We start from the raw sequence: 25,894 nt of genomic DNA on the forward strand, positions 1-25,894 counted from the left end.
GTAGCCCATTCCAGCTTTGTGTAGGTCTACAATCTTGTCCCTGACATCCTTGGAGAGCTCTTTGGTCTTGGCCATGGTGGAGAGTTTGGAATCTGATTGATTGCTTCTGTGAACAGGTGTCTTTTATACAGGTATACAAGAAGGCAAGAATAACGTAAATTATGCTGTGAAATAATAACTTCAAATACTCAAATCTTGCACAACAAAACCTTCATCACCTCATTCATTGCAGGTATATGCCGGTTAAAAATTACCAAATATTTATTTTCTCAAATGTACCATGTATATGCATGTTAACGTAGCATTCCTCTGTAATACTTTATACGCTATAATCGTAATTGTCATTTGCAAACAACTACTGCAGATTACTATTAAGTATGGCACCTTTAATACAAACAAAAGCAACATTCTACATAATTAATCTCTAATTGCTGTCAAATACCATTTCTTATTTTAATTCGTCATGCTGCCAATTTTTAGGTTAGTTTTACTTAGGTGCATTTGTGCGGGCTTGAAATCCAGTGTCGATGCTGTGGGTTGATGGATTAGACTGAGACATTCAACCTGCAAGGATTTGAGGTAACCAGTGGATGGAAGTACACCAAGCAGGTTGGTGATCTATGTGTATGCCTCTGAGTGTGTAATCCAAGGCTGTAGCCATGGAGTCAACATTGGGGGGGACAAAATCTTCCAGGGTGTCTGAGGGTCCCAACCCAGAAAAATATCTAAATTTGAAAACTCATTTCCTGCCTAAAATATAAAAAAATGGAGTAACACATGGAATGGACTTTTATTTTATTTTTTACAATAATGTCTGATAGTGTATTGTATTACATTGCTCTGTTTTTACTTTTTTTTACCATTTCTTGTTTGATTCTATGTAATGGCAGAAATTAGGGATTAATAAAGTACAACCATAACCACAATCATATAAACATACATCTATGGATTGGTTTACACTGGTAGGAACCTCCTGGTTACACCAGCCCACAGGGGATTATTGTGTCCGTCCGTCGTTCAGGGGGGAGGGAGGGGCTGGGTGGGGAGGGTGGGGCTGGGTGGGGAGGGGCTGGGTGGGGAGGGGCTGGGTGGGGAGGGTGGGGCTGGGTGGGGGTTGGGAGGGGTGGGGCTGGGTGGGGAGGGGCTGGTCACCCCGTGGTACCCTTATAAAACTCAACGTTTAACCTGCTCACGACGGCTTGTGCCCGCTCTCACAGTCGGCCATATTTGCGGAATACACCACGCCGCCGTTGATCCTGGCCATTGACCGAGTAACCCAACGTTTCTACCAGTTCCCTCCGCAGGAATGTGTAATGAAGTAATTGTGGCCAAGGTTTAGCAAATTGTTATCTTTATTTACATAGCATAGCAATTTTTTCATAGCAATATATTGGGGACGACGACATTTTGAGCATATTTGAATATTGGGGGGATGTGTCCCCCCAAATGTTGTTTTGTGATACTGTGTCCCACCCAATATATATTATAAATACGGCCTTGGTGTAATCCACATATTTGTATGGGGTTTCTATGTAATGGTGTTTTACTATGCTCACATATAAGTGTAGGACTTGAAATATGGCGCGCCACGTGTTCTCTTGTGCTGTTGCTATGCAAGAGAGCAGTGTACAGTGGGGGGTATTTGAGGACGGTGTTGTTGTTGTTGGGCGTGAGGGAGACGCCGTTAAGAGGCGCGACAGGTGTTAGGGGTAACCGGGGGACACAGGCCGGTGATTGGTTAAGAGGGTGAGTGCTTAATGACTGGCGCCGCTCAGGCGGGAATAACAAAGTCACGTGAGGCTGGGGGCCTGGGGGCGAGTGGTAAAGCGGGGGGGGGGGGATAATTGATTGGGACTGATTGGTGTGGATATAAAAGTATAGAGTAAAACGTAGGGACGGGAGTCTTGGTTGAAGCTGGAGTGATGGTGGCCGGTGATAGATAGAGCAGAGAGTACGGTAACAGTGATAGAGAGAGAAGAGAGTAGGATAGAAGAGAAGTGTACGGACCTTGGGAGAGACGGAGAGAGAGCGGAGCAGAATCGCGGAGCGGAGCGAGCGAACGGGGAGACAGGGAGTGTCGTTAATGACGGACGGTGGAACGGAGCGAACGGGGAGACACGGAGCGGTGACGATGAGGAGGTGAACTCTAAGTGTGAATAGAGCGAACGGAAAGACAACCCGAGTACGAGTCCTACATGAGGACACGGAGGAGCATTTAGACTTAATGACACTTTGCTGGATATGTAGAAGGAATTACAATTACCATAAACACATGAAACATGTTTTTTGTGATACTGTGCTAGCTGTGGAGCATAAGCACAAATAACAAAAACTATACACATTTGTAAATAATACATCCTTAAAAATAAAATATGTAACGTGAAATTTCAGGCAATGGCCTTTCTTTTCGTCACACGTGGGTGAAAAATGGCCAATGACCATCCTGGTGTAACAGGGCAGTAATTAAGAGACCGAGATATAATTAATCACAGCGGCAGATTTGCATCCATTGTTATTTGCACATCATGTTCACAAATGTATCTCCTTTAATGTGACTGAGCAATTTGAAGAAAAAAATCAGGCAGAAGAGAGGTGTGGCATTAGTTAACAGTCACTGATTTTGCCAAATTGACTTGGAGAGCCACCCTTTGTTGCAAGAGTGCAATACAAGTCACTTTAAATGGATGAAATGTACGCACAATACGCTTGATTGATGTAATAATTTAATGACACTTAAGAAATCATTCAATCGTATTGTTGGAGGGCTTCAGAAATGACGAGGATTTATTTATTTTTGACACAGCAGCACTCCACGAGAAGAGGATGGCTTATTGTTCGACATGTCGCCGGGAAATAGGAGATCCCTGAGCCTTCTCCGGGTTAAACGTCTGTCACCTACCTCTCACTGTAGTTTGAAATCCTGTATGAGGAACATTTAGTCAGAGAGCTGCTACTGCTATCACATTCTCAACATTGGCCAGTGTAGTCACATGTGCACCTGTTGAAATCATGTATTGGAGAAAACCTCAATCGTTGAGAACATTGAAGTGGCCGATAATTAAATTACATAGACATGCAATGATTGCATGCCTCGTTGCTTCTACCATGTCACATATATATGGTTTGTATTTGTGGTGGAAATGTGTGATTGGAAGAATATGCCATGCATATACATTCTAAGATTCAAATTGCTGACCTTTGTTTAACCAGAATAATTCATATTTGATATCATATGGTTGGACACAAATCTCCAGGGACAAATTATGTAAGAAAGCACCTGTTACGGCTGGAAGTACGAATTATGGGGCGGTTTGACCAGCTCCATGGCCTGCCACCTTTGTTTGTTTCCCAAATGATGTTATCTAAACACTGCACGAGTTACAGTACGGCTATACATTATTGACGAAAGGGAGGAGGCCCAGGACAGGTTCCAATATCACTTGCAACTGATGATATCGAAGGTCAGGAATTGAACCCAAGAATGCGGGCTTGTAGCACATTACACTAACCACCGTCTCTGTGCTCCAAAAACATACACAGACACATGCTGTCCACCTCCGAATAGCATGGTTGGCTATGTACGGTGCGAAATAAATTCAACATACATACAAGAGCCCTAGTGCAGCGCTATTGGCGAATCAACTACATGTGTAAATCACCTTTAAATTACCTCCCCGATTCGCGACTTTCGTGCGTTTAGTATATCTTTCACTTCTCAAGGATAGTAAGCAGTGAAAAATGACTTCTGGTTATCCTCATCCTGTACAGAAGAAAATAATCAGCAGGAATGGGTTAGTGGTTGGATGATGTCAAAGATCACAATTAGGACAGCTTCAAAAGGTTTTAATAGATGTGTAATCGTCAGTCCAATGTTGTGCTAAGACAGATATGAAGACTATTCCTAGAAGAGGAATATGGACACCAAATGTTACAATTCAATACTGGAGGCACATTCAGTTGTCTCCAGGTTACTTCAATACAAAACATTAATATATGCATGAACCCGATGCATGCATTGGGTTGGAGACGGTAGCCTTTTTGCGGCCCACCTGTTACGTGTTTTCGTGTTATCTTGAACACTGCTAATACCAATCATCTAGGTGAAAATGGCATAGTTAATTCGACTTTAGATATGATCAGTAGAGATAAATAACCGAAACAATGACCCCTTTAAGGGCCAGAAACTGATCGGATGAGGCCTTCGAGTATACCAACTAAACAATGTAGAAATGTTGAGACATAAACGTGACTTCCTGGCCAGAAACCAAAAGGGAATCAACACTGACGTCACCTTGCAGGAGACACAGGCTGATGACAGCACACGGAAGGCAAGTTACACAATAAATTGGAACACCCTTGTTGTTGCTGCTGCTGCACCCATCTACCACCCTAAACATGGCCTCACCACTTTCATCAAAGCCCCTAAATAAGGAATGTCTATCAACACATCTATCAGCAGCCACTCAGCCAGAAAATATGTGGGTGACTTCATTAGACACCACATACAATAGGGCTGCTCAGAGAATGAAGCCGGAGGGAAACTCGAGGAATAGTAGTCAGCACAAGCCAAGTTCCTTAGATACGACCCTACACAGCCAGGCACGTTTCACTCAGCCTGGTGTGTGCAGATGACATAGCCCTTGCTGCACGGGGCACGAACCTCCCCAAAAACATTGCCAATACTATTCTATGGGTCTTTTGGTAAAGTCACGTAGATAGGTTCAAGTAAAATACCAAAAAACTACGACGTTTCGATGATGACCGCTTGTGTTGCGATCAAAACGTCGTAGTTTTTGTTATTTTGTTATTTTCTTTGAATCCATCTACGTGACTTTACCGAAAGACCCCTATAATATGAATTCCTGCAGTCACGAAAGCTTTAAGTCAAGATTGCCAATACTCTTAACAGCTGATCGCTGGTGACCCTGACCAAATCCTTACAATACCACCACCAGCGCTTTCCACTTGAAGAATCATGCAGCAGATGCCATCCTTGATAGGTCTTTCGGTAGCCTAGTGCACTATGACCCCCACTCAAAAATATGTAGGGCTTATCATAGACAGAAGCCCGAACCTTCAAGCCCCACACAAAACAGATCGGTGAAAAGACCAAATCAATAATTGACCTGTGAGAGAAACTAGCAGGAACGACCTGGGGCACTTCAGCTGATGTGCTCCAAACTGTCGCCCTCTCACTGATCAACTCGGTGGCAGAGTATTGAGCTCCAGAATGCTGGCGAACAGAGTGGAACAACAAGGATACACAGAATAAACACCTGATCCGAGACCCAAGCATCGCACCTCCTGGTGTAGACATTCCTCAAAGACACTGGTGGAACCATCAACCGCATCAGAACATCAAGAGGCCGATGCACATATCTCTTGAATAAATGGAAACTTAAAGACAAGCCAGTGTGACTGTGGCCATTCAACTCAATGCGCTGTGTGTAGTCTGTGTCCCTTCAATGCAGGAATAGCAAAACTTTGTAACTCTCTTTTGAAACCCTCTCGTGGCTAGCAGACCTCGACATTGGCATTTAGCTCCTGAACATATTTCCACATGCACTGATAGAATAGAATGCACCGAGCCACAATTGATTAACCACATAGAGCACACTCAAATACATGTCTAAGGTTTAAGCTCTTAAAAAAGCACATAATTTTGATGTGTGCTCTTCATAATAATAATAATTACTATAATTACACTGAAGGATTAACTTAGGGTTAAGGTGTTCAAACGTGCATTTTGATCTCAAGTATAATTATGGCTTTTTATAAATGAGCAGCGTGCTCATGCATATTTAAGCAGGGCAATGGATTAAAATTGGATGAATTAAAATCCTTAAACGACCGCTTTTGTATGCCTTTGACACAATACGTATGTATATTTCGCTATTTAATTAAAATTGTATTTACAAAATAGTGTCTTCTCATTGAATACATGTTTTTTCATCGTGTTTAAATTTGTTACTTATATACATATATTGTGGATGTGTCTCTGTATCCTTAAGAATTCAGCAGATATATACCCCTGCTATGACGTGGAAGCAAATTAATAACGTCCAAAACAGCATCGAGTTTCAATCAATTGTTCTGGGTTTTTAAATGAATTATAATTGACTCAAAAATGAAAGTGATTTCCTGCTGCAAATGAGCATTGAGGCATTGGCGCTCATCTCCTGATAACAGCACTGCTAAGCCAGTGGTGGGAATTCAACGACCGTGAAATATGCTAACGATTTGTCAAGGCCTTCACCCAGCAGTGGATGTATCGTGGCCGATGCTGATGATGATCCAAATGCTAAATATTGGAAAACATTTACAAAGTTACGCGTTCATTATCTTTAAGCCAAATAAAAAAATACATATAGGGTTATAATTAAATATATGTTAAGGCACTTCAGCAGAGTCTGCTAGCAATGATATTTGTAAGGAAGGCTTGCATTAAGCAGTACTCTATATTGACGATAATGATGAAGATGATGTATTATATATACAGGAGTACATCACCAACGTATTACAATATTAAAAATAAACTGTGCTCATGATATATGATTTCATTTATCACTTCAAATGTCAAATATTAATACGAAAAATTATATAGAGGTAGGCCGGTGGTTCATGGGTTCGAATATAGAAATCCACCCATAAAAAGACAATGGGTTCTCTAGTTTAACGAATTTATTGTCGAGGTCTGGTCTCTAATGACTACCAAAAAAGCCCATTTTGTTGAAGTTGTTTTCTCACTTAATTGAGCTAAAGTCCAGGTCTAAAAATGTTTTTTGAGTTTGCCTGCCACACTACAAACATTTCTCCTTAGCTGGGCATATGCAAAAGAGCAGTGTCCCCCTACTGTTGATGAAAGAGGTTCCTTGAAGAGACATGAGAAATACAAAACAATACAACTTGGATTTATTTAGTGTATAAATGTCACCGCAATTCAGAACACAGTTCTTTTGTGACATGACCTTCCGTATCTATTCTCAGAAACTGGGTAATGCACTGCCCTGAGAAAGCTCCGAATGGACATTGCATCTCATCATACAATACCGAGAGCATAGTTCGAATACCTATGGGGGACGGGGGGGGAATCTGAACAGCTGATTAACAAAAACATTCAATTCGCTATAATCAAAATTGGTGGTGGTGATTGTAAATTTAGGTCCGTTTTGAACTAAATCCCCCTGGATTTGCTAAAAATAATAATACAGTAGTTTAGTTTAAAATCAAAAGCAGGTATCCTATGGATATACTGCTCCTACCATGGTAATGTGGAGTTGTTTTACGACTGGCACAGGATCCACCAGTCGAGATGAGCACCCCCGCCCTTGATTTTTTCAGTAGAGAAATACTTTAACTTGAACGAATATATCTTTGAACTTGCTGCACTCAGCTAATTTATACATTGCACGGCAAATTGTCATGAAGGATTAGAAATATCAACAGATAATTGGCAGTGCAACAACACTAATTACATCGGATTTCTAAACCATAATTTAAAAACATCATTAGGTTAATTAGTTTGTTATTTTTATAATATTATGTATTTATTTCTCTATGTAATAATATGCCTGTTCGCCTGTCTGTCAACGCACCAGGATATGCAGGAAAAGAAATACAAGTTTGGCCGGGTGGCCGAAAGGGTCGGGGGTTGGAGGGGGATGTTGGGGGGGGGGGATATGAGATGGACAGAAGGGGTCGATTGGGCTGAGATGGAAATGGAGGAGCTGATGACCTCAGAGACACTGGGGTGTTGGGCAGATGAGTACTGATGTCACACAAGATTGGGGTAATGTTGTGAGGAGGGGAGGCAAGGTGGCAGAGAAGTGTGATGACGTCAAGAGGCACTGGGGAGGTGAGGAGAGGTGTGATGACTTCCTGTTCCTGCTAGTTATTATAAACATATTTGCCACTAACTTATTGCACAATATGGAATTGCCTGTGAGATGGCCTGTCTGAATGTATGTTATTGTTGCATACAGTAAAGCACTGTGTATAAGTAATGAAAAAAATAGTATTAATACATATTCAACATAATAAAGAATATAAAACCTTCAACAAAGAGGAAAAAGCCATGCTTGTTCTTCTGCAGGATCTTCAGACTCTTTTCCACCATTTCTACCAGGGACGGGTCATTCCGCTCGAGGTGGCTGGGAGCCCATCCCATATGTCCCGGCTCAAAGAGCCCTGGAAAGGGAAACGCACAACACTCCTTTCCATTATTGACATTATGACAAGTTAAGGCAAATCAATAAATTCCCACACTGGGACATCTGGGAGACCTGTTGCAGAGATCATTGGCGATGTATACCAAAATATGGTCACCATTATGCATGCTTTAGCCAAAACTGATTTCTCTCATTCCTCCTTCCTTTCTTTGCCATCATCTTCTGTTCTCCGCTCTTTCTCCACTTACTTTGCATAGCTCTCTAGTTCCTCTTGCATTTCCACATATGTTTAGGGACTACAGATTGATATATCTTACTTGTGCCCTCTCACTTGTATTACTGTTCGACCAGACTTTTATATATTTTTGTTGCTTAAAAGCCTAAAATAAAAGATAAAGTCCTGCTGTGTGTGTGTATACTATAGAAAGCATGGGCCTGCTTTCAAGGTGCATTTAGACGATTTTATTTTTCCAAAAATACATTTGTTAACTTCACAAATCCTAATCTCACCTTTTTCATCACAAAATATTATCTAGTCAGTTTGGTGTGGTGCTCTTGACAGATCAAAATGTGAGAATAGTTGTGAAAGGGGAGAGGAGAATAGACAGAAAACTGCAAATTCGACATGCCATGTCGACTGGTGAAAACATGTGTGAATGGCTAGAACACATTGCTATTAAGGATGTTAGCCAATGGACGAGAATAGTGATTGATTGGTGGCCAAAGGAGGGAACATGTCCTAGAGCACAACTACCTCAGAGATGGAGGGATGAGATCAGATCATGGGTTAGAAGCCAGAGGGATTGTGGCGTTGTTGATGGCAGTTTATTTATGTGGGTGACTGTGTGCGGTGATTTAATCTGGCTACTAAAGGCTCTGCAGCAAGTCTGGTCATATCACAATTGAAAAGTTCCGAGTTAAAATTCCATTCAGAGCTCAGCTCAGCCAACAATCCTACTATGGTCGATAAAATAGGTAGTAATTTGTGAATGCATCCCTGCTATGATGTGGAATTTCTACAGCTGGCTCAGGATTGCCAATGTACATGAGCATAGCTCCAATGTTAAATTGAACATTTGAACCATTTGACTTGACTTGATTGGTATTGTTGTTAAATATTTTACACTTACATTTTTTGTTATATACTAAGGCTTACTCTTTGGTTCTTTCGGTAAAATCACATAGAAAGAAAATAAATAAAACAATAGAATACGACGTTTCGATTGCAACACAAGCAGTCGTCATCAGGTAGAACTAAATTTGAGAGAGAGACAAAACACAGAAACGGAGACACACAGACAGACAGACACACACACACAAGCAGAGAGAGACAACACAGAGACACACAGAGAGAGACACACAACATAGACACACAGAGACCGCTTACTAAGGCTTAAATACTGAATACATTGTTAATTATGGTTAAACAAAGACATTCAATATAACTGATAACATCTAATACGTTACTCTTTAACTCTCGTTTCAATGAGAAGAGAGGAAAAAATACAAATGTATGCGTAGCTTTGTGATCCATGTCAAGGGAAAATATTTGGCTTAAGGATAATTTACAATTGTTGGCAAAAGAATGAGTAATATGGATTAAAGTTTCCCCATGGCAGGTGTTGGCTATAGATTAAATGAGAAGCATCTGCTTACATTATTTTCACACTTCTGGTCAAGAGTAAAAAAAAACGAAATTAAGCATGAATTCAAATGTGATCATGTCTAGGCTCTCCAGGAGGCAAGGAGACATTGTAAACGCGACAAGGGAGCTGTCTGCCCTGAAGTTACCAATGACATGAAACGACCTAGATCATGGTTTTGAAATGCTTTTTCACGAGGCTTGACTTTTTTTTCTTTCACGGAGGGCTATTCAAATTCAGGAAGATATCACCATCGCGCGGACACACTCAACAATAGACGACATCCCAGAGGAAGGGGAATGCTCTGCGGATTATTGCCAACAGCTGTGCCAATTCACGAAGGCAGCGACTTCACATGTGAGCGGCATAACTGCTGATTGCAGAGCAATATGACGCGCGTAGGGCCATTATTACTGAAAAAGAGTTCTTCTCGTGACACGTTTGCGTACAATAACTCTCCATGCGACAGATTTATTTGGAATTGGGAATTAATATTACCACGCTCGTATTAGGTTAGCAGGATGTAGCAGATGTTTCATTATTGGCTTAATAGATAAAGGAAACTATTTGTAAGGTTATACACTGCCGGCTTTATTTTGCATTAATCACACTGGCATTTGGTTTTATTCTCCACTACTTTCCGAACCAAATCACATTAATTGAGAAAAATTAAAACACGAGCGTTTGCTTTTTACTTGCAAAGATAATTTACATTTAGATGTGTTGATTAAATAAACATCTATATTTAGTACAAATGCACTTTAAATGTCAATGCAATTCATTGCATTTCCAGCAAAAATTTGTGCAATGTTTTTTTTTTACCAAATTAACCTGATTGAAACGACCGCTTTAACAATTTTAGGCTTGAAAAATAAAAATAACTGACTCTTCTGAATAGATTTGTTAAGCTTTGGTGTAACTGACCAATATGTTTGAATACATACCAAGCAGGTAATTCGTGTCCTCGGGGTTAATATTTTCAAAGTCCTTCTTTGTCCAAACGTAGTCAGATTTTTTACCCCATGTGCGAGCAAGCCACTCATGCACGAGGTTCCGTCCATCCTGCCTCTTTCCCACGTGCGTCTCTGGGTATTCAGGATCCTTCACAGAGCTCGGGAAAAAATTACTCCGACCGCCACCAAGAATGACCTGGGAACGCACAACGGATGCGAGTTAATACACTGCGTGCGTGTTTCGCTCTAAAGAAGCATGCATAAGCGACCCTTGAAGAAGGTGTATCACACCACAAACAGGAGACAAATTTCGTGAAATTGTACGTCCATTGATCACACTATCACTGGGGTATGTCACCACCCCATGTCAAATTACGAATAATTATAATGCAGTAAAAACGGAACCCACACGTCCTTTGGACGTGTCCATCTGCCCGACCCTCCCAGCCAGCCAGCAAAATGTAAAATGTACATAGAGCCCTGTCTCTCCACCTTTATCTTGCCTTCTATATTGTATGTTGCAATTTATATCAATTTCTAGCTGTCTATGTTTCTCTATTCCCCTGCCCCCTCTTCTAACTCCACTCTATCTCACCCCCTTCCCCTATCTCTCTGCCTGTTTATATCTCTCGCCCTCACTCTCCTAATTCACATCTCTCCCTTTTCTATCTCAATCTTTCTCGCCCCTACTAATCCTCTCTCCCAATGCTTGCCACGTTCCCTCGCTGTCGACTTTCCGTTTTGCTCTCTCTTCTCACCAATTCATGCCCTTTCACCCTCTCCCCGCCCTACTCAAATCCGTCTCTTCCTCCTCTATATCCCTATCCTCCCACCCCCCTATCTCTCCTCTGTCTTCCTCATCTATCTCCCTCTCCTCCCTCCCCCATGCCTCTATCCTGCTCCTTCAACCCTCCCCCTCTATTCTCTTGCATTTGCACGGGATCCACGGGTGGATGGGGGGGGGAGATGCGTGACGTTAGCACGCTGTGGATGACACCATCACGCAGACACGACCGTAAACCGTGCCTACCGTGCACGCGCAGCTGGGCGAGCGTCACCCAGACGGACAGGAGTCCAACCAGATTATCGAGCCAGAAAAATGAAAGCTTTGTTCTAAGAAAGTATGATAAGTAAGAATCAAATGTAAGTTTGATATTCACAATAAAGTTTTTTTTTTAGGTTAGATCGCATAACTGTAAATGTATCGTTAAACCCGCCACCACCCAACACAGCCAATTAGTAAGATTTGTCACGTATACAAAACATGCCAATCAGTTACTACTTCAGCACACCGGTGTGTTGGAGAGTAAACCCACACCATATACAATTCGAGTACGAAGTTTTGCTCGCGATTACAACCAGTTTCATTATGCGATTAGCCAGATTCAAACCCACGACCTCCAGCAAACTAGGGGAGGTAGTTAACATTTCGCCACCGCGGCGCCTAATTCAGAGACCCCTCTCTGAAACTTCAGAGAGATAAGTCTCTAAATGGATCATATAACTGTATTGTGTATGGCCATCGTCCACATTTACCCTCGACAACCCATTGTATTATTTCGTATTGCTTATGTAGAGCATCTACAGGTGACCCATAATGATTGCACAACGACACATACAGTGAGGGAAAAAAGTATTTGATCCCCTGCTGATTTTGTACGTTTGCCCACTGACAAAGAAATGATCAGCCTATAATTTTAATGGTAGATTTATTTGAACAGTGAGAGAGAGAATAACAACAACAAAATCCAGAAAAACGCATGTCAAAAATGTTATAAATTGATTTGCATTTTAATGAGGGAAATATGTATTTGACCCCCTCTCAATCAGAAAGATTTCTGGCTCCCAGGTGTCTTTTATACAGGTAACGAGCTGAGATTAGGAGCAAACTCTTAAAGGGAGTGCTCCTTATTTCAGTTTGTTACCTGTGAAGTATTGAATGACGGCAGGAAACTCCTTGACGGGTAACACACTTTTTATTAAATCTTGACTTGTCACTATACAACGAGTGGTCTCTATTCCTCAGACTACACACACTTCACTTGACTCGTGTAGCATCTATTCCTCCGGCTACACACACTTCACTTGACTCGTGTAGCATCTATTCCTCCGGCTACACACACTGCACTTGACTCGTGTAGCTTCTATTCCTCCGGCTACACACACTGCACTTGACTCGTGTAGCTTCTATCCCTCCGGCTACACACACTGCACTTGACTCCGTAACGTCCGTGAAGCCTACAGGCCCACCCCGGCTTGGGCGTGGGCCACAACCTCCGAGTCCCACGAGCCGGCTCTCTCACGGACGTTCGGCTCCGGGTCCCAGGGTTCCGCCTCTTCCTCCGTCTTCTGTCTTCGCTGGTACTCTCTCCCCCTTGCGCCTGTGCGCATCCCCTTATATAGTCCCCGCTCACGGGAGACGGAGTGTATGCAGACCTCGATGTGAGCATCGCTCCTTAGTTGACCAATCACGCCGCGCTGTTCCTACGATCCGTTTTCCCCAGCGCGTGTTACCACTACACAACCAATCACGCCGCGCTGCCACACGATCACTCCCTCTCAAGCGCGTCACCGGCACACAGCCAATCACCACCACACAACCCATGACCCCGCGCTGACCCCTGATCCCCCACCGTCAGCGCGCGTCACCAACACACACAGCCAATCACTACGCGCTGACACACGATCCCTACCCCAGCGCGTATCACCACTACATCACCGCCTCCCACATAGCTCGCAGCCGGCCCGGCTGCTAAACAACAACACAAGAAAACCCCACCCCCCAGTGTGCCCCGTAACGCAACAACAACAACACAACAATAACAACAACAACAACTTATGTACAAATCGACAACCAACGCAATAAAAGTCAACAACAACACCTAGATAAGAAGCTATGTACAGCCTGACGAACAACACAATAAAAGCGAATTCCAGAAAATGAACGCGTCCAGTGTCTCTGCGACCACATGCAGTGACGAGGCGCTCCGGCCGTCTCGACTCCTCAATCGGTAGGTCATAACAAGTAGCGCGACCTAGCGCGAGTCCGCCTGGCCGGTCCGTCGTATGGAACGGGACGCTGACGACCGTCCGGTGGCTCCGGCAGCTCTGGACGGCGCGGATCGGGCCTGGAAGGACCGGTCGCGCCGTGAAGATCCGGCCGCCGGTGGTCGGCAGCTGTCAGTTCCGAGACACCTGGGAGCGGATCAGGCGGAGACACGTGAGGATCAGGCAGAGACATTTCCCCCCTTGGGTCGTCGGTCACGTCACATGCTCGGCCCTCACGACACAAAGGGAGGCCATATGGAGGCGAGAACGGTTTCAGTCGGGAGGGGTGGACGTACCAACGACGCTTTCCCCATTTTATTTGAACGCACTGGGGGCGTGCAACCCGCACGACCTCCACGGGTCCCCGCCATGGCTCCAACAATTTAGGCGACGTAGTCAAAGGTGCCTGAGGGCAATGCAGCCAAGCCCTATCACCAGGTTTCCAGTCGTGCACGGACACCTTCCGTGCACGCAACCGCTCGTTTGCAATTTGGCGAGCCCGCGAATTAAGCCGTGCGGCCTCCCTTGCCTCTGTCAGCTTATGGATATTAAATTTAATATGTTCAGCCAATTTCGAACTTGTTCGTGGTGCGAGCAGGCCCAGCTGCGTTTCCATGGGCGGGTCGGCTTCCCGACCGTACATCAGATAGAATGGGGAAAATCCCATTGCTGAATGGGGGGCCATTCTATACGCGGCGAGGACCCCCGGGACCTGCAGGTCCCAATCAACATGTGCCTCACACACCTGCTGGCACAGCATAGAAGTCAAAGTCCTGTGGAGTATCTCCACCATCGCATCCGTCTGTGGGTGGTACGGGGAGGTACGCACCTTCTTAGTACCCAATAGGTCGCACACCTCTTGCAGCAATTTACTTGAAAAATTTTTCCCTTGGTCGGTCAGCAAGCGTTCGGGAGCCCCCTTGTCCAGGACGTAGCCCTGGACAAAGGCGTCCGTCACAGCCGCCGCCGACTGGTTGGCGAGTGGCCACGCCATAGGCCACCGGGTAAAATATTCGACACCCACCAACAGGTACCTATTACCCCTAGGCGTGACTGGAAGAGGCCCCAAAATATCGAGCGCAACGAGCTCGTTAGTGCGCGAGACCTGAATAGATTGCAGCGGTGGATTAGATGCCACGGGCGGTGGTTTCTGTCTGGCGCAATCAACACATCCCTTTATAATATTTACCACGTCACTCCCCATCCCCGGCCAATAATAGTCACGCTGAAGCAGAGCAAGCGTTTTGTTTACTCCCAAATGCAAGAGGCATTCATGTGCGGCCAGGACAACTTTCCCCCTCACAGCGGCAGGCACCACAAGTGCGTGCCGCCGGGACAAACTATCCCATCTCATTAATAGGCCTTGCTTAAGTACCCAGGAGCCAGTTCGCTCCCGGCCCTCCTCGGGACCCCCCACCCTGCGGCGCAATGCTAGCAGGGAGCTGTCTTCCATTTGGAGACGGCCCCACTCAATCAGCGACAGTGAGAGTAGCGAGTCCTCTCCCTCAGGGGTAGCGGGAACATCCCCGATTGGTGCACCCGCGGTCGCAGCCAACGCCCCCACACCTTCCCCAACTGTCGGTTTACAGCGCGCCGATCCCGATAAGCACGCACATTTGTGACAAGGTGACAATCGCGACAGGGCATCGGCGTTTGTGTGGCGCAACCCCTTACGGTATGTAGTCGTGAACTGATAGTCCTGGAGGACTTCCAACCACCGTGACAATTGGTCCGAGGGTTGGGCGACCCTCAATGAATACTGAAGCGCCGCGTGGTCCGTCCGGACCGTAAACTGACGGCCATATAGATGCGGTCTAAACTGTTGTACAAAAAAACAATAGCAAGCAGCTCGCGACGGGTGACGCAGTAGCGCTGCTCCGCCGGTGACAATACCCTGCTACCATAGGCGACCACCCTTTCGACCCCTCCAACGACTTGCGAGAGCACCCCCCCAATGCCCGTGTTGCTAGCATCCGTGTCTAGCAAGAAGGGACTCGCAAAGTCAGGATAACGCAAGGGTGGGGCACCCACCAAGGCGTCCCGGAGGGAGCAGAACGCAGCCTCCTCCTCCGGTCCCCATCGGAACTTGATTCCTTTTGCCGTTAGAGCGTGCAAGGGTTTTGCAATGGTGGCGAAATGCTCAACGAATCGGCGGTAATAAGAAGCAAACCCGATGAAACTGCGCACGTCAGAAACTGACGTGGGCGTCGGCCATGAACTGACACAGTCCGTCTTCGCGGGATCGGTAGAGATCCCCGAAGAGTCGACAATGTGGCCCAAGTATCTAACGGACTTACGAAGAAGGTGGCATTTGGCCGGTTTAAACTTTAAATTAGCCGATCGCATTCTCAAGAACACCCCTTTCAATCGCTGGAGGTGTTCCTCAAACGTCTTACTGAAAACAATGACATTGTCAAGGTAAATCAACCACGTATCCCATTGCAAGCCCGACAAAACCAACTCCATAAGGTGCTGAAACGTCGCGGGAGCGGAATGAAGTCCCATGGGTAACCGGTTAAACTGGAACAGGCCCCCTGGAGTCCGAAACGCTGTCTTAGGTTTAGACTCGTCGTCGAGTGGCAACTGCCAGAATCCCGATAATAAATCAAGAGTCGAAAAATATCGCGCACCAGACAATGCATCGAGGGACTCGTCCATTCTGGGGAGCGGATACGCGTCAGCCACAGAGATTTTATTCAGGCGACGGAAATCTACGCAAAATCGCAAGGACCCATCCTGCTTTTTAACCAGCACAATAGGTGCTCCCCAAGGACTGGAAGAAGGCGAAATAATGTCGGCTTCCAGCATATCGTTGACGGCCGACTGAACGTGTTCCTTCTCAGTAGGACTCAGTCGGAAGGGATTTTGCCTGACCGGTGCCGCATCGCCCGTTTCAATATGGTGGCGTAACAGGTTCGTGCACCCAATGTCATACTTATGCTTACTAAACACATCAGAAAACTCTATCAGCAACGCCCGCAGCGCACCCAACTGTACCGTTGACAAATCGTTCGAGTCCGCGCACAGCGAATCGACCCATACAAGGTCATCCCTCGCTGTAATGTTCCCCGTGGGGCTCGGATCAACCTGCGCAACCAGCCGCTCTTCCGCAGGGATCCGTGCCGCGTGAGCTAGCACGGTGCCCTGCTGAATAACGGCCGGCCGCGACCCAGCGTTTAAAACCATCACAAACGGGTCCTTGTCAGCCCGAACCAAAGTGTGAGCCACCGACAAATCGAGACCCCCGACAGCCCTATTTGAAGGACCCAACAGCATGCCTTGTTCCGAGGTCTCCCCCACCCACGGTTTCCGCAACCAGAGGGGAATTAACATCTGTGAACCCGGGGGCACGTGCACGGTCTGTGTCGCTAACGCTTGTATCGTAGCGCACGCCGTCCGAATTTCAGTAGGGTTCGTCAAAAATGAAATACGGCGACCCGATGGTAGTTCAATGCAACGCTGATGGATGAGAATTTTAACGGGCATTTTAGCCAAAAAATCAGTGCCCAATAGACAAGGAACCGCCAAGGAAGAAGAAACGAAAACGGGTCCCGACAATTTTATATCTCCAATGCAAATGGACGCCCTAATCTGACCGATAATGCCCAACGATCCCCCATTAGCGGCGTAAAATGGCACGTCCACTGGGAGCAGCGGTCGACATTGGACGGGGAGAATGTTGTAAATGAGGTCCGATATAATAGTCGCCGACGCCCCCGTGTCCACTAACACCCTGACCTCGACCCCATCAATGAATCCCGTAACGACGGATGATCCCGCCGAGGCAGCCACTATTCTGTGCCCCAACTTCGACCATTTAATGTCCCCCCGGTCCCGGCAGAACCCCCCTCGCCGAACCGAATTCCCGAACCCTAACCGGCTCTCCTCCGCCGCAACGCGACGGCCCATGTGTGTCGTGCACGTAGGCCGAGCATGTGAGGTGCCGCGACTTGCCGGGGTTAGTAGGGACGACTTGGGGCCTTGGTCGTCGTCCAGCCGAGGTCCCATGGCGCGCTGACGTGGAGCGCGGCAACCGGACGCCACGTGGCCCCGGAGGCCGCAGTTATAACACGTGATGAGGGTCGTCGGAGATCTCGGTTGCTCCAGCTTGCGGGCCGATCGCAGAGGGGAACGACCCCCCGACCTCCAGTCCCCCGGTCGTCCCGTGGTGAACGCCTCCTCTTGTGGGCTGACAACCTGGGGTTCGGTGACCACCGGGCCCGGAGCTGAGGCCACGGCAGCATTGCAGACGACCCCCTGTTTACGTTGAAGGACCTCGTGCGCCTGTATACTTGTTGCGACCCGCAGGGAAGAAATATCGATCTCGTCGGCCGTGTTGATGGGGACCCCCAGGTCCTGCGCCAACTTGAGCAGTTGCTCCAAGACCATCGCGTCCTGGCCCTCCTCGTCCATACGAGGGAACGCGGCGTCGGCGAGAGCCAGCAACGCCGTCCGGTAGGCGAGCACGGTCTCCGTGTCCGCCTTCCGCCTTGCGTAGAAATGATGGCGACACGCCGAGGGAGGTCCGTAGACCTTGGCCATGAGACCCAACGCGGCCTTAAGCGTGGAGCGGTCCGACCTCCGTGCTGACGTGAAGGCCGCGAGCGCGTTGTCGTCCAACATGGCAGGCAGTGCCCGCAGCGCCGTAGCGTCGGACCAGGCGGACATCTCCTGATGCGCCAGAAATCTGCGCTGGAATTGGGCCCAGTCCCCGCCATCTGCCTTGAAGGCTGACAATGTTGGAAGGCGCTGTTGAAAGATGAAGGCGTCCTCTGCCTCGTGGTTCCTCTCCGCCGCTCCGTCCGTGTGCGAGATGGCGGCCCCAATGGCGGGTGTCTGATGGCGGTCCGCAGCGCGCGTCGATGACGTAAGCGGGCGCGCTTGGAGAACCGCCGCCACGTGGTGCTCGCCGTTCCCGCCAAAAGATGGCCGCGCAGTAGAAAGGGCGGGAATCCCCCAGTCATTTTGGCGGGAATCCCCGGGGCGACCCTGTTGAAAGTCCACCGACGTCCCCGCTCCTCCCGACGTGCTGATCTCCGCCAGGATGGACGCGGCGGCGAGCAGCAGCTCCGCCAGACGGGAGTGCGCCTCGCGGAGCACGGCTTCGGTCCCCAATCGCTCGTCCGGCGCCCTCGGCGGATCCTGCGGCGTCGGCATTTCTTCTTCCTCACCCCCTGATGCCAGCTGGCCCGAGTCGTCAAGGTTATCCTCGCGGTCAATCTCGTGAGTCCGACGGGTCTTCCTTGTATCCATGCTTGGAAGACTGTTTCACTTCTGACGCCAGTTGAAGTATTGAATGACGGCAGGAAACTCCTTGACGGGTAACACACTTTTTATTAAATCTTGACTTGTCACTATACAACGAGTGGTCTCTATTCCTCAGACTACACACACTTCACTTGACTCGTGTAGCATCTATTCCTCCGGCTACACACACTTCACTTGACTCGTGTAGCATCTATTCCTCCGGCTACACACACTGCACTTGACTCGTGTAGCTTCTATTCCTCCGGCTACACACACTGCACTTGACTCGTGTAGCTTCTATCCCTCCGGCTACACACACTGCACTTGACTCCGTAACGTCCGTGAAGCCTACAGGCCCACCCCGGCTTGGGCGTGGGCCACAACCTCCGAGTCCCACGAGCCGGCTCTCTCACGGACGTTCGTCTCCGGGTCCCAGGGTTCCGCCTCTTCCTCCGTCTTCCGTCTTCGCTGGTACTCTCTCCCCCTTGCGCCTGTGCGCATCCCCTTATATAGTCCCCGCTCACGGGAGACGGAGTGTATGTGGACCTCGACGTGAGCATCGCTCCTTAGTTGATCAATCACGCCGCGCTGTTCCTACGATCCGTTTTCCCCAGCGCGTGTTACCACTACACAACCAATCACGCCGCGCTGCCACACGATCACTCCCTCTCAAGCGCGTCACCGGCACACAGCCAATCACCACCACACAACCCATGACCCCGCGCTGACCCTTGATCCCCCACCGTCAGCGCGCGTCACCAACACACACAGCCAATCACTACGCGCTGACACACGATCCCTACCCCAGCGCGTATCACCACTACACCTGTATAAAAGACACCTGTTCACAGAAGCAATCAATCAATCAGATTCCAAACTCTCCACCATGGCCAAGGCCAAAGAGCTCTCCAAGGATGTCAGGGACAAGATTGTAGACCTACCAACGGCTGGAATGGGCTACAAGACCATCGCCAAGCAGCTTGGTGAGAAGGTGACAACAGTTGGTGCGATTATTCACAAATGGAAGAAACACAAAAGAACTGTCAATCTTCCTCGGCCTGGGGCTCCATGCAAGATCTCACCTCGTGGAGTTGCATTGATCATGAGAACGGTGAGGAATCAGCCCAGAACTACACGGGAGGATCTTGTCAATGATCTTAAGGCAGCTGGGACCATAGTCACCAAGAAAACAGTTGGTAACACACTACGCCGTGAAGGACTGAAATCCTGCAGTGCCCGCAAGGTCCCCCTGCTCAAGAAAGCACATATACATGCCCGTCTGAAGTTTGCCAATGAACATCTGAATGATTCAGAGAACAACTGGGTGAAAGTGGTGTGGTCAGATGAGACCAAAACGGAGCTCTTTGTCATCAACTCAACTCGCCGTGTTTGGTGGAGGAGGAATGCTGCCTATGACCCCAAGAACACCATCCCCACCGTCAAACATGGAGGTGGAAACATTATGCTTTGGGGGTGTTTTTCTGCTAAGGGGACAGGACAATTTCACCGCATCAAAGGGATGATGGACGGGGCCATGTACCGTCAAATTTTGGGTGAGAACCTCCTTCCCTCAGCCAGGGCATTGAAAATGGGTCGTGGATGGGTATTCCAGCATGACAATGACCCAAAGCACACGGCCAAGGCAACAAAGGAGTGGCTCAAGAAGAAGCACATTTAGGTCCTGGAGTGGCCTAGCCAGTTTCCAGACCTTAATCCCATAGAAAATCTGTGGAGGGAGCTGAAGGTTCGAGTTGCCAAACGTCAGCCTCGAAACCATAATGACTTGGAGAAGATCTGCAAAGAGGAGTGGGACAAAATCCCTCCTGAGATGTATGCAAACCTGGTGGCCAACTACAAGAAACGTCTGACCTCTGTCATTGCCAACAATAGTTTTGCCACCAAGTACCACGTCATGTTTTGCAGAGGGGTCAAATACTTATTTCCCTCATTAAAATGCAAATCAATTTATAACATTTTTGACATGCGTTTTTATGGATTTTTGTTGTTGTTATTCCGTCTCTCACTCAAATAAACCTACCTATAAAATTATAGACTGATCATTTCTTTGTCAGTGGGCAAACGTACAAAATCAGCAGGGGATCAAATACTTTTTTCCCTCACTGTACAATATGTGCTGCTGAAATGAGATGCACAGTTAAATGCCCCACCCTTCTCATGGCGGGGTTTGTCTAATCCAGATTAGCCCTGTTTATCACACTTTAGCTAAATGACTCTCATTTACATTAGAAAATGATAATATCACGTAAATTGTAGTTTCATAATTGTAATATATAAAGCTAATGAAACCCGCCTTTAATGAGAGAATGTGGTACCCCCGTTAAAAAATAATAATTTTATCCGCCTTCAATAGTAAATTACATGGTGAAATTAATGATGGATGGTGCTGTATGTGAAATTTACGTTAATGTATTAAATATATCTGCCACACTTGAGTTGAGCACTGACAATTCAAGAATTGCATTTTTTTTTATCACATTGGCATTAATTAATCATGTTTAGTTACAAGACATCTTAAAATGTTTAATAACGTTTCTTTCCCAAAATATAATACATTCTTAATTAACTATGTGAAATGCTAGGTTTCCGTGATACTTTTATAAGTCTCTTTAAACAAACAAATGGTATTCATCATATTGTCATTTTACGTGACACCTTAATGTCACAGAGTTTTTCATGTTAAAATCTGTAGCATTATTTCAAAATGTGATAATATGACCCGGAGAATATGTCGCAACTTAATGAACAAATGCATGACTGGGCAGACACCTGAACATTTTGTAATTAATGACGCCCAATAAAGTACGGATATCGCAATGTCTAATAATATCTGGAGCATATTATATATCAATATCTAATACACCGGTATGAATGTAGTTAACATTTTTCATAACTCCAAATTGTATTGTAATTGTGCTTATCAGCATCACAACGGGAGATGAAGACATTTTATGAAGAAATTATTACATGAAGCAGTGGATCGCCTTGTATCAGAGAATACCTCTTTCGACATGACGACACCCCCAACACTACGGTATATCTGCATTTACTCCAATAGGCCTCAATATCCACACTAGGGGCACAACCTACATATGCTCTGCCAGGACTGTCACGTGTAAATGAAATAAAAAAAATACGTGTTCATCGAGGCAGTTACTGATGACTATGATCAGACCACCAGATGACTATAATTTTGAGAACAGTATTTTGCCTGCCCAGATTCAAACCCTGGAACACAGTGGTGTTGTTTCAGTGCTTGGCATGGGATGTGAGCTTCAGAGGCACCTGGCCACCAGCGTGGTGGCGCTTGTTGTTGTTGCTTTAAAGCCAGCAAAAGGAGGTTAACTTTTTTCAGGATCATTGGCATCGAATTAAGCTTCAGGAAATCAGATTCCATGAAATGGTCAAGTATCAAAGCTTAATTTAGCCTCTCGCACCCCTGGAGGTACGAGATGCCCTTTCTAGGAATCCGGAACAAATTAAGCATGGGCACGTAAGTACAGCTACTTTATTTAATCAAACATATGTATTATTAACATTATAACAAAAATAAACTAACGATTCAGAACCAAATGGGTGCAGGCTGCAGCAAATGTTGAGAGCCACTGATGTAGGGGGATCGTGTTGCCCCCCTTGTGTGCGTGGGTTTTCTCTGGATGCTCTTATTTCCTCCTATATGTGTAATAAACGACTGGACCACGATGTCTGGCTCAGTGTCCTTTATTATTCGGTTCGTGCTGTACACCCACACGGCTGTCTTTACTCTGTAGCTTCTCCACGGTGCTGACTCCAATGTCAGCCCGATCCACAACAGCAGCTCCGCTGCTGTTTCTCTCACACAGCCCCCCTTGGCTGTACTCGCTGCTGCTCTTCTCCCTCCGCAGCTCTGACAGCTTCTTGCTCTCTCTCTCTCTCTCCGCAGCTCCTCCTGGCAGCCACACCGCTGCCTCTAACAAGCAGCCCCCTCTCTCTCTCTCTCCGCAGCTCCTCCTGGCAGCCACACCGCTGCCTCTAACACGCAGCCCTCCTGGCTGTCTCCTCTGCAGCTGCACACCACTCCGCAGCTTCCTCTTATCTTCGGGGTTGGCTCCCGATGGCCGTCGGCGCCCCCCCTCTCCACACTCGCCCGCGTGGCCTCACTCTTTTCCGCTCACACCCCGACTGCCTTCCCCTTCCGGTTTACCCGCTTAAGGACCCGAACCTTCCCCCCACGTCACATGACTCCACCCCCCGTGACGTCACATCCGGAAGGTCGCTTACGCCCGCATTACACCACCCTCCCCCGTAGAAAAATCCCAGCCGACCTCGGCTGACCAATAGCAAATCGTAATGCGGCGAACCGAGCTTCCCCCCCTAAAGGACACTAAGCATACAATGTAACAGCAAGAACAACAACAACAACGCAATTAACATCAACGAACGTACAAAAAGCATGCAATAAATACAACTGTAAGAAGAAAATAACAAGACAGCAACAATCAACGAAACGTAAGCGATTTGGAACGTGTGCGGGTCGCCGGCCCGTCCCGGACGGTCGGCGGCCCACTCGCAGAACGGGAACGCGATGAAAGTCGAGGAATGACAGGGGGTAATCCCCCTGTCGCAGCTGGAAGTCCACCGACGTCCCGTGTCCCTAAAGAGTTAGTCTTGGGCTTGTCCTGTGACCGTGCCCGCAGCTGGGTCGGAAGGGCTGCAGGGCTCGAAGGTCCCGCAGACCTGGCAGGCGTCCTCCGAGCAGGGCCCCTCGTCCCCCGCAATGTCACGGCCGGCCTGTCTGGAACAGGTACGACAGGCGCTCTAGCAAGATCAATGGACGCAGGCAGGGGAGAGTCAGCAGCAACAGACCCCGGCAAGGCAACATTGGGGGATGACGCATCATGTAAGGGAGCAACATATGGTTTCAAGCGCGACGTATGCACAACCCAGCGACGAGACCCAATCTGGACGCGTGCTGACTGTGGGTTGGGAACCGCAATGAGGCGTACGGGACCATGCCAGGGTTTGTGCAATTTCGGCGAGGTCCCCGGACGTACCTGTGGACAATGAAGCCAGGCTAGGTCCCCAACCTTCCAAGGGCACTCCCCCTCAGACCGTCGCGCATATCGCTCGTTCCGGGCCTGGGCTTTGGCCGTAGCCACGCGGGCATTCTCCCGCGCCTCCGCGACTCGGCGAACCGTGTCCTGGATGTATTCAGGAAGTGGTTTACGAGGTTCCTTCACCCCAGTTCCCAATTGCACATCCACCGGCGGCACGTTTTCCCGACCATACATAAGGTAAAACGGCGAATATCCTGTAGCCGCATGAGGCGTCATCCTGTACGCCGAAAGCACCCCGGGGATGTGCAGATCCCAATCTGATTGTTGTTCACTCACGGTATGGCAAAGCATGGCAGACAATGTCCTGTTCAGCCGTTCAACCATACCATCCGTCTGCGGATGGTATGGGGATGTCCGTACTTTCTTAGTCCCAAGGCCCGCGCACACTTCCGCCAATAATTTAGAAGAGAAATTCCTGCCCTGGTCCGTGAGGAGTCTCTCAGGCGCCCCCTTATCCATAATATACCCAAACAAAAAGGCGTCGGTAATGGCCGCGGCCGACTGATCGGGCAACGGCCAGGCCATCGGCCAACGGGAGAGGTACTCAACCCCTACCAGCAAATATTTATTACCCCTCGCCGATGGTGGAAAAGGTCCCAATATGTCCAGTGCCACCAATTCATTGACTCGAGACACCTGAATCGACTGGAGAGGCGGCACGTAAGGATGTTTCGGCGGCTTACGTTGTGCACACGCAGGGCACGCGCGCACGTGCCCTACGACATCTGTCGCCATGCCGTGCCAAAAATAATGACGTTGCAACGTCAACAAGGTCTTCTGCACCCCTAAATGTAAGAGAGTGTCACAATGGAGGGTTCTAATCAACTCGAACCGCAAGGACGTTGGTACCACCAGGCGCCAACGTTCCTGGAACCCCTCCCGCCACATAAGCAGACCATCTCGGAGAGCGGTTTGCGGCCCCACAGCCGTACTTGGACTCCCATTGTCCTTAGCAGACCGCTTCCGCAAGGACACCAATGACTCATCCATCATCTGTTCCCGGATCCAGACAGACCGCGGCAGATTCAAAACCCCGTCAGCCGGTCCCGGTTCCATCGGAGTGTCCGACTTCTCGACGGCCAACGTGAGCGGCTGAGGGGGGTTTGGAATCGGCGAACACCTATGCGTCCCCGACTCACATTTACAAGGGGCGCGCCGCGGTAATCTGGAAAGTGCGTCAGCGTTCGCATGGCGCACTCCCTTCCGATGTTGAATTTGGAAGGAAAATTCCTGTAGCGTGTCCAACCAACGTGCCAACTGTCCAGATGGCTGGTCAATTTTAAGGGCATATTGCAAGGCCGCATGATCCGTACGCACAATAAAAGAACGACCGTAGAGGTATGGTCGAAATTGCCGTAGGAAAAAAACAACCGCCAATAGTTCTCTGCGAGTGACACAGTAGCGGGTTTCCGCAGGAGACAAGACTCGGCTACCATACGCCACGACACGCTCTACACCCCCTTTAGACTGTGATAACACCGCCCCAATACCTGTGTCACTCGCGTCCGTATCAAGAATGAATGGGTGATCGAAATCGGGATAATCCAATGTTGGGGCCGTGGCCAATAGATCACGCAGACTCCGAAAGGCCGCCTCCTCCGGCTGTCCCCAAACAAACTTCCGTCCTTTACCCGTAAGGAGATGCAAAGGCCTCGCAATCGTCGCAAAACCCGGCACGAATCTTCGGTAATACGAGGCAAATCCCAAAAACCGCCGAACAT

The 25,894-nt window shown here is 47.8% G+C and overlaps 1 protein-coding gene across 1 annotated transcript in view; it reads right to left on the reverse strand.

The window, feature by feature from the left end:
- The window catches only part of LOC144943005 (alkaline phosphatase-like), a 71,704-nt gene that overhangs the window by 9,893 nt on the left and 35,917 nt on the right, over positions 1-25,894 (reverse strand). Inside the window, exons 6-7 of the mRNA XM_078870127.1 lie at positions 10,756-10,960; positions 8,053-8,187 (exon numbers count right to left, since the gene is read on the reverse strand). Of these exons, the coding sequence (XP_078726253.1) occupies positions 8,053-8,187; positions 10,756-10,960 (340 nt within the window). The remainder of the gene's footprint in view (positions 1-8,052; positions 8,188-10,755; positions 10,961-25,894) is intronic.

The sequence above is a fragment of the Lampetra fluviatilis genome, chromosome 29, assembly GCF_964198595.1.
Source record: "Lampetra fluviatilis chromosome 29, kcLamFluv1.1, whole genome shotgun sequence".
NCBI lineage: Eukaryota > Metazoa > Chordata > Hyperoartia > Petromyzontiformes > Petromyzontidae > Lampetra > Lampetra fluviatilis.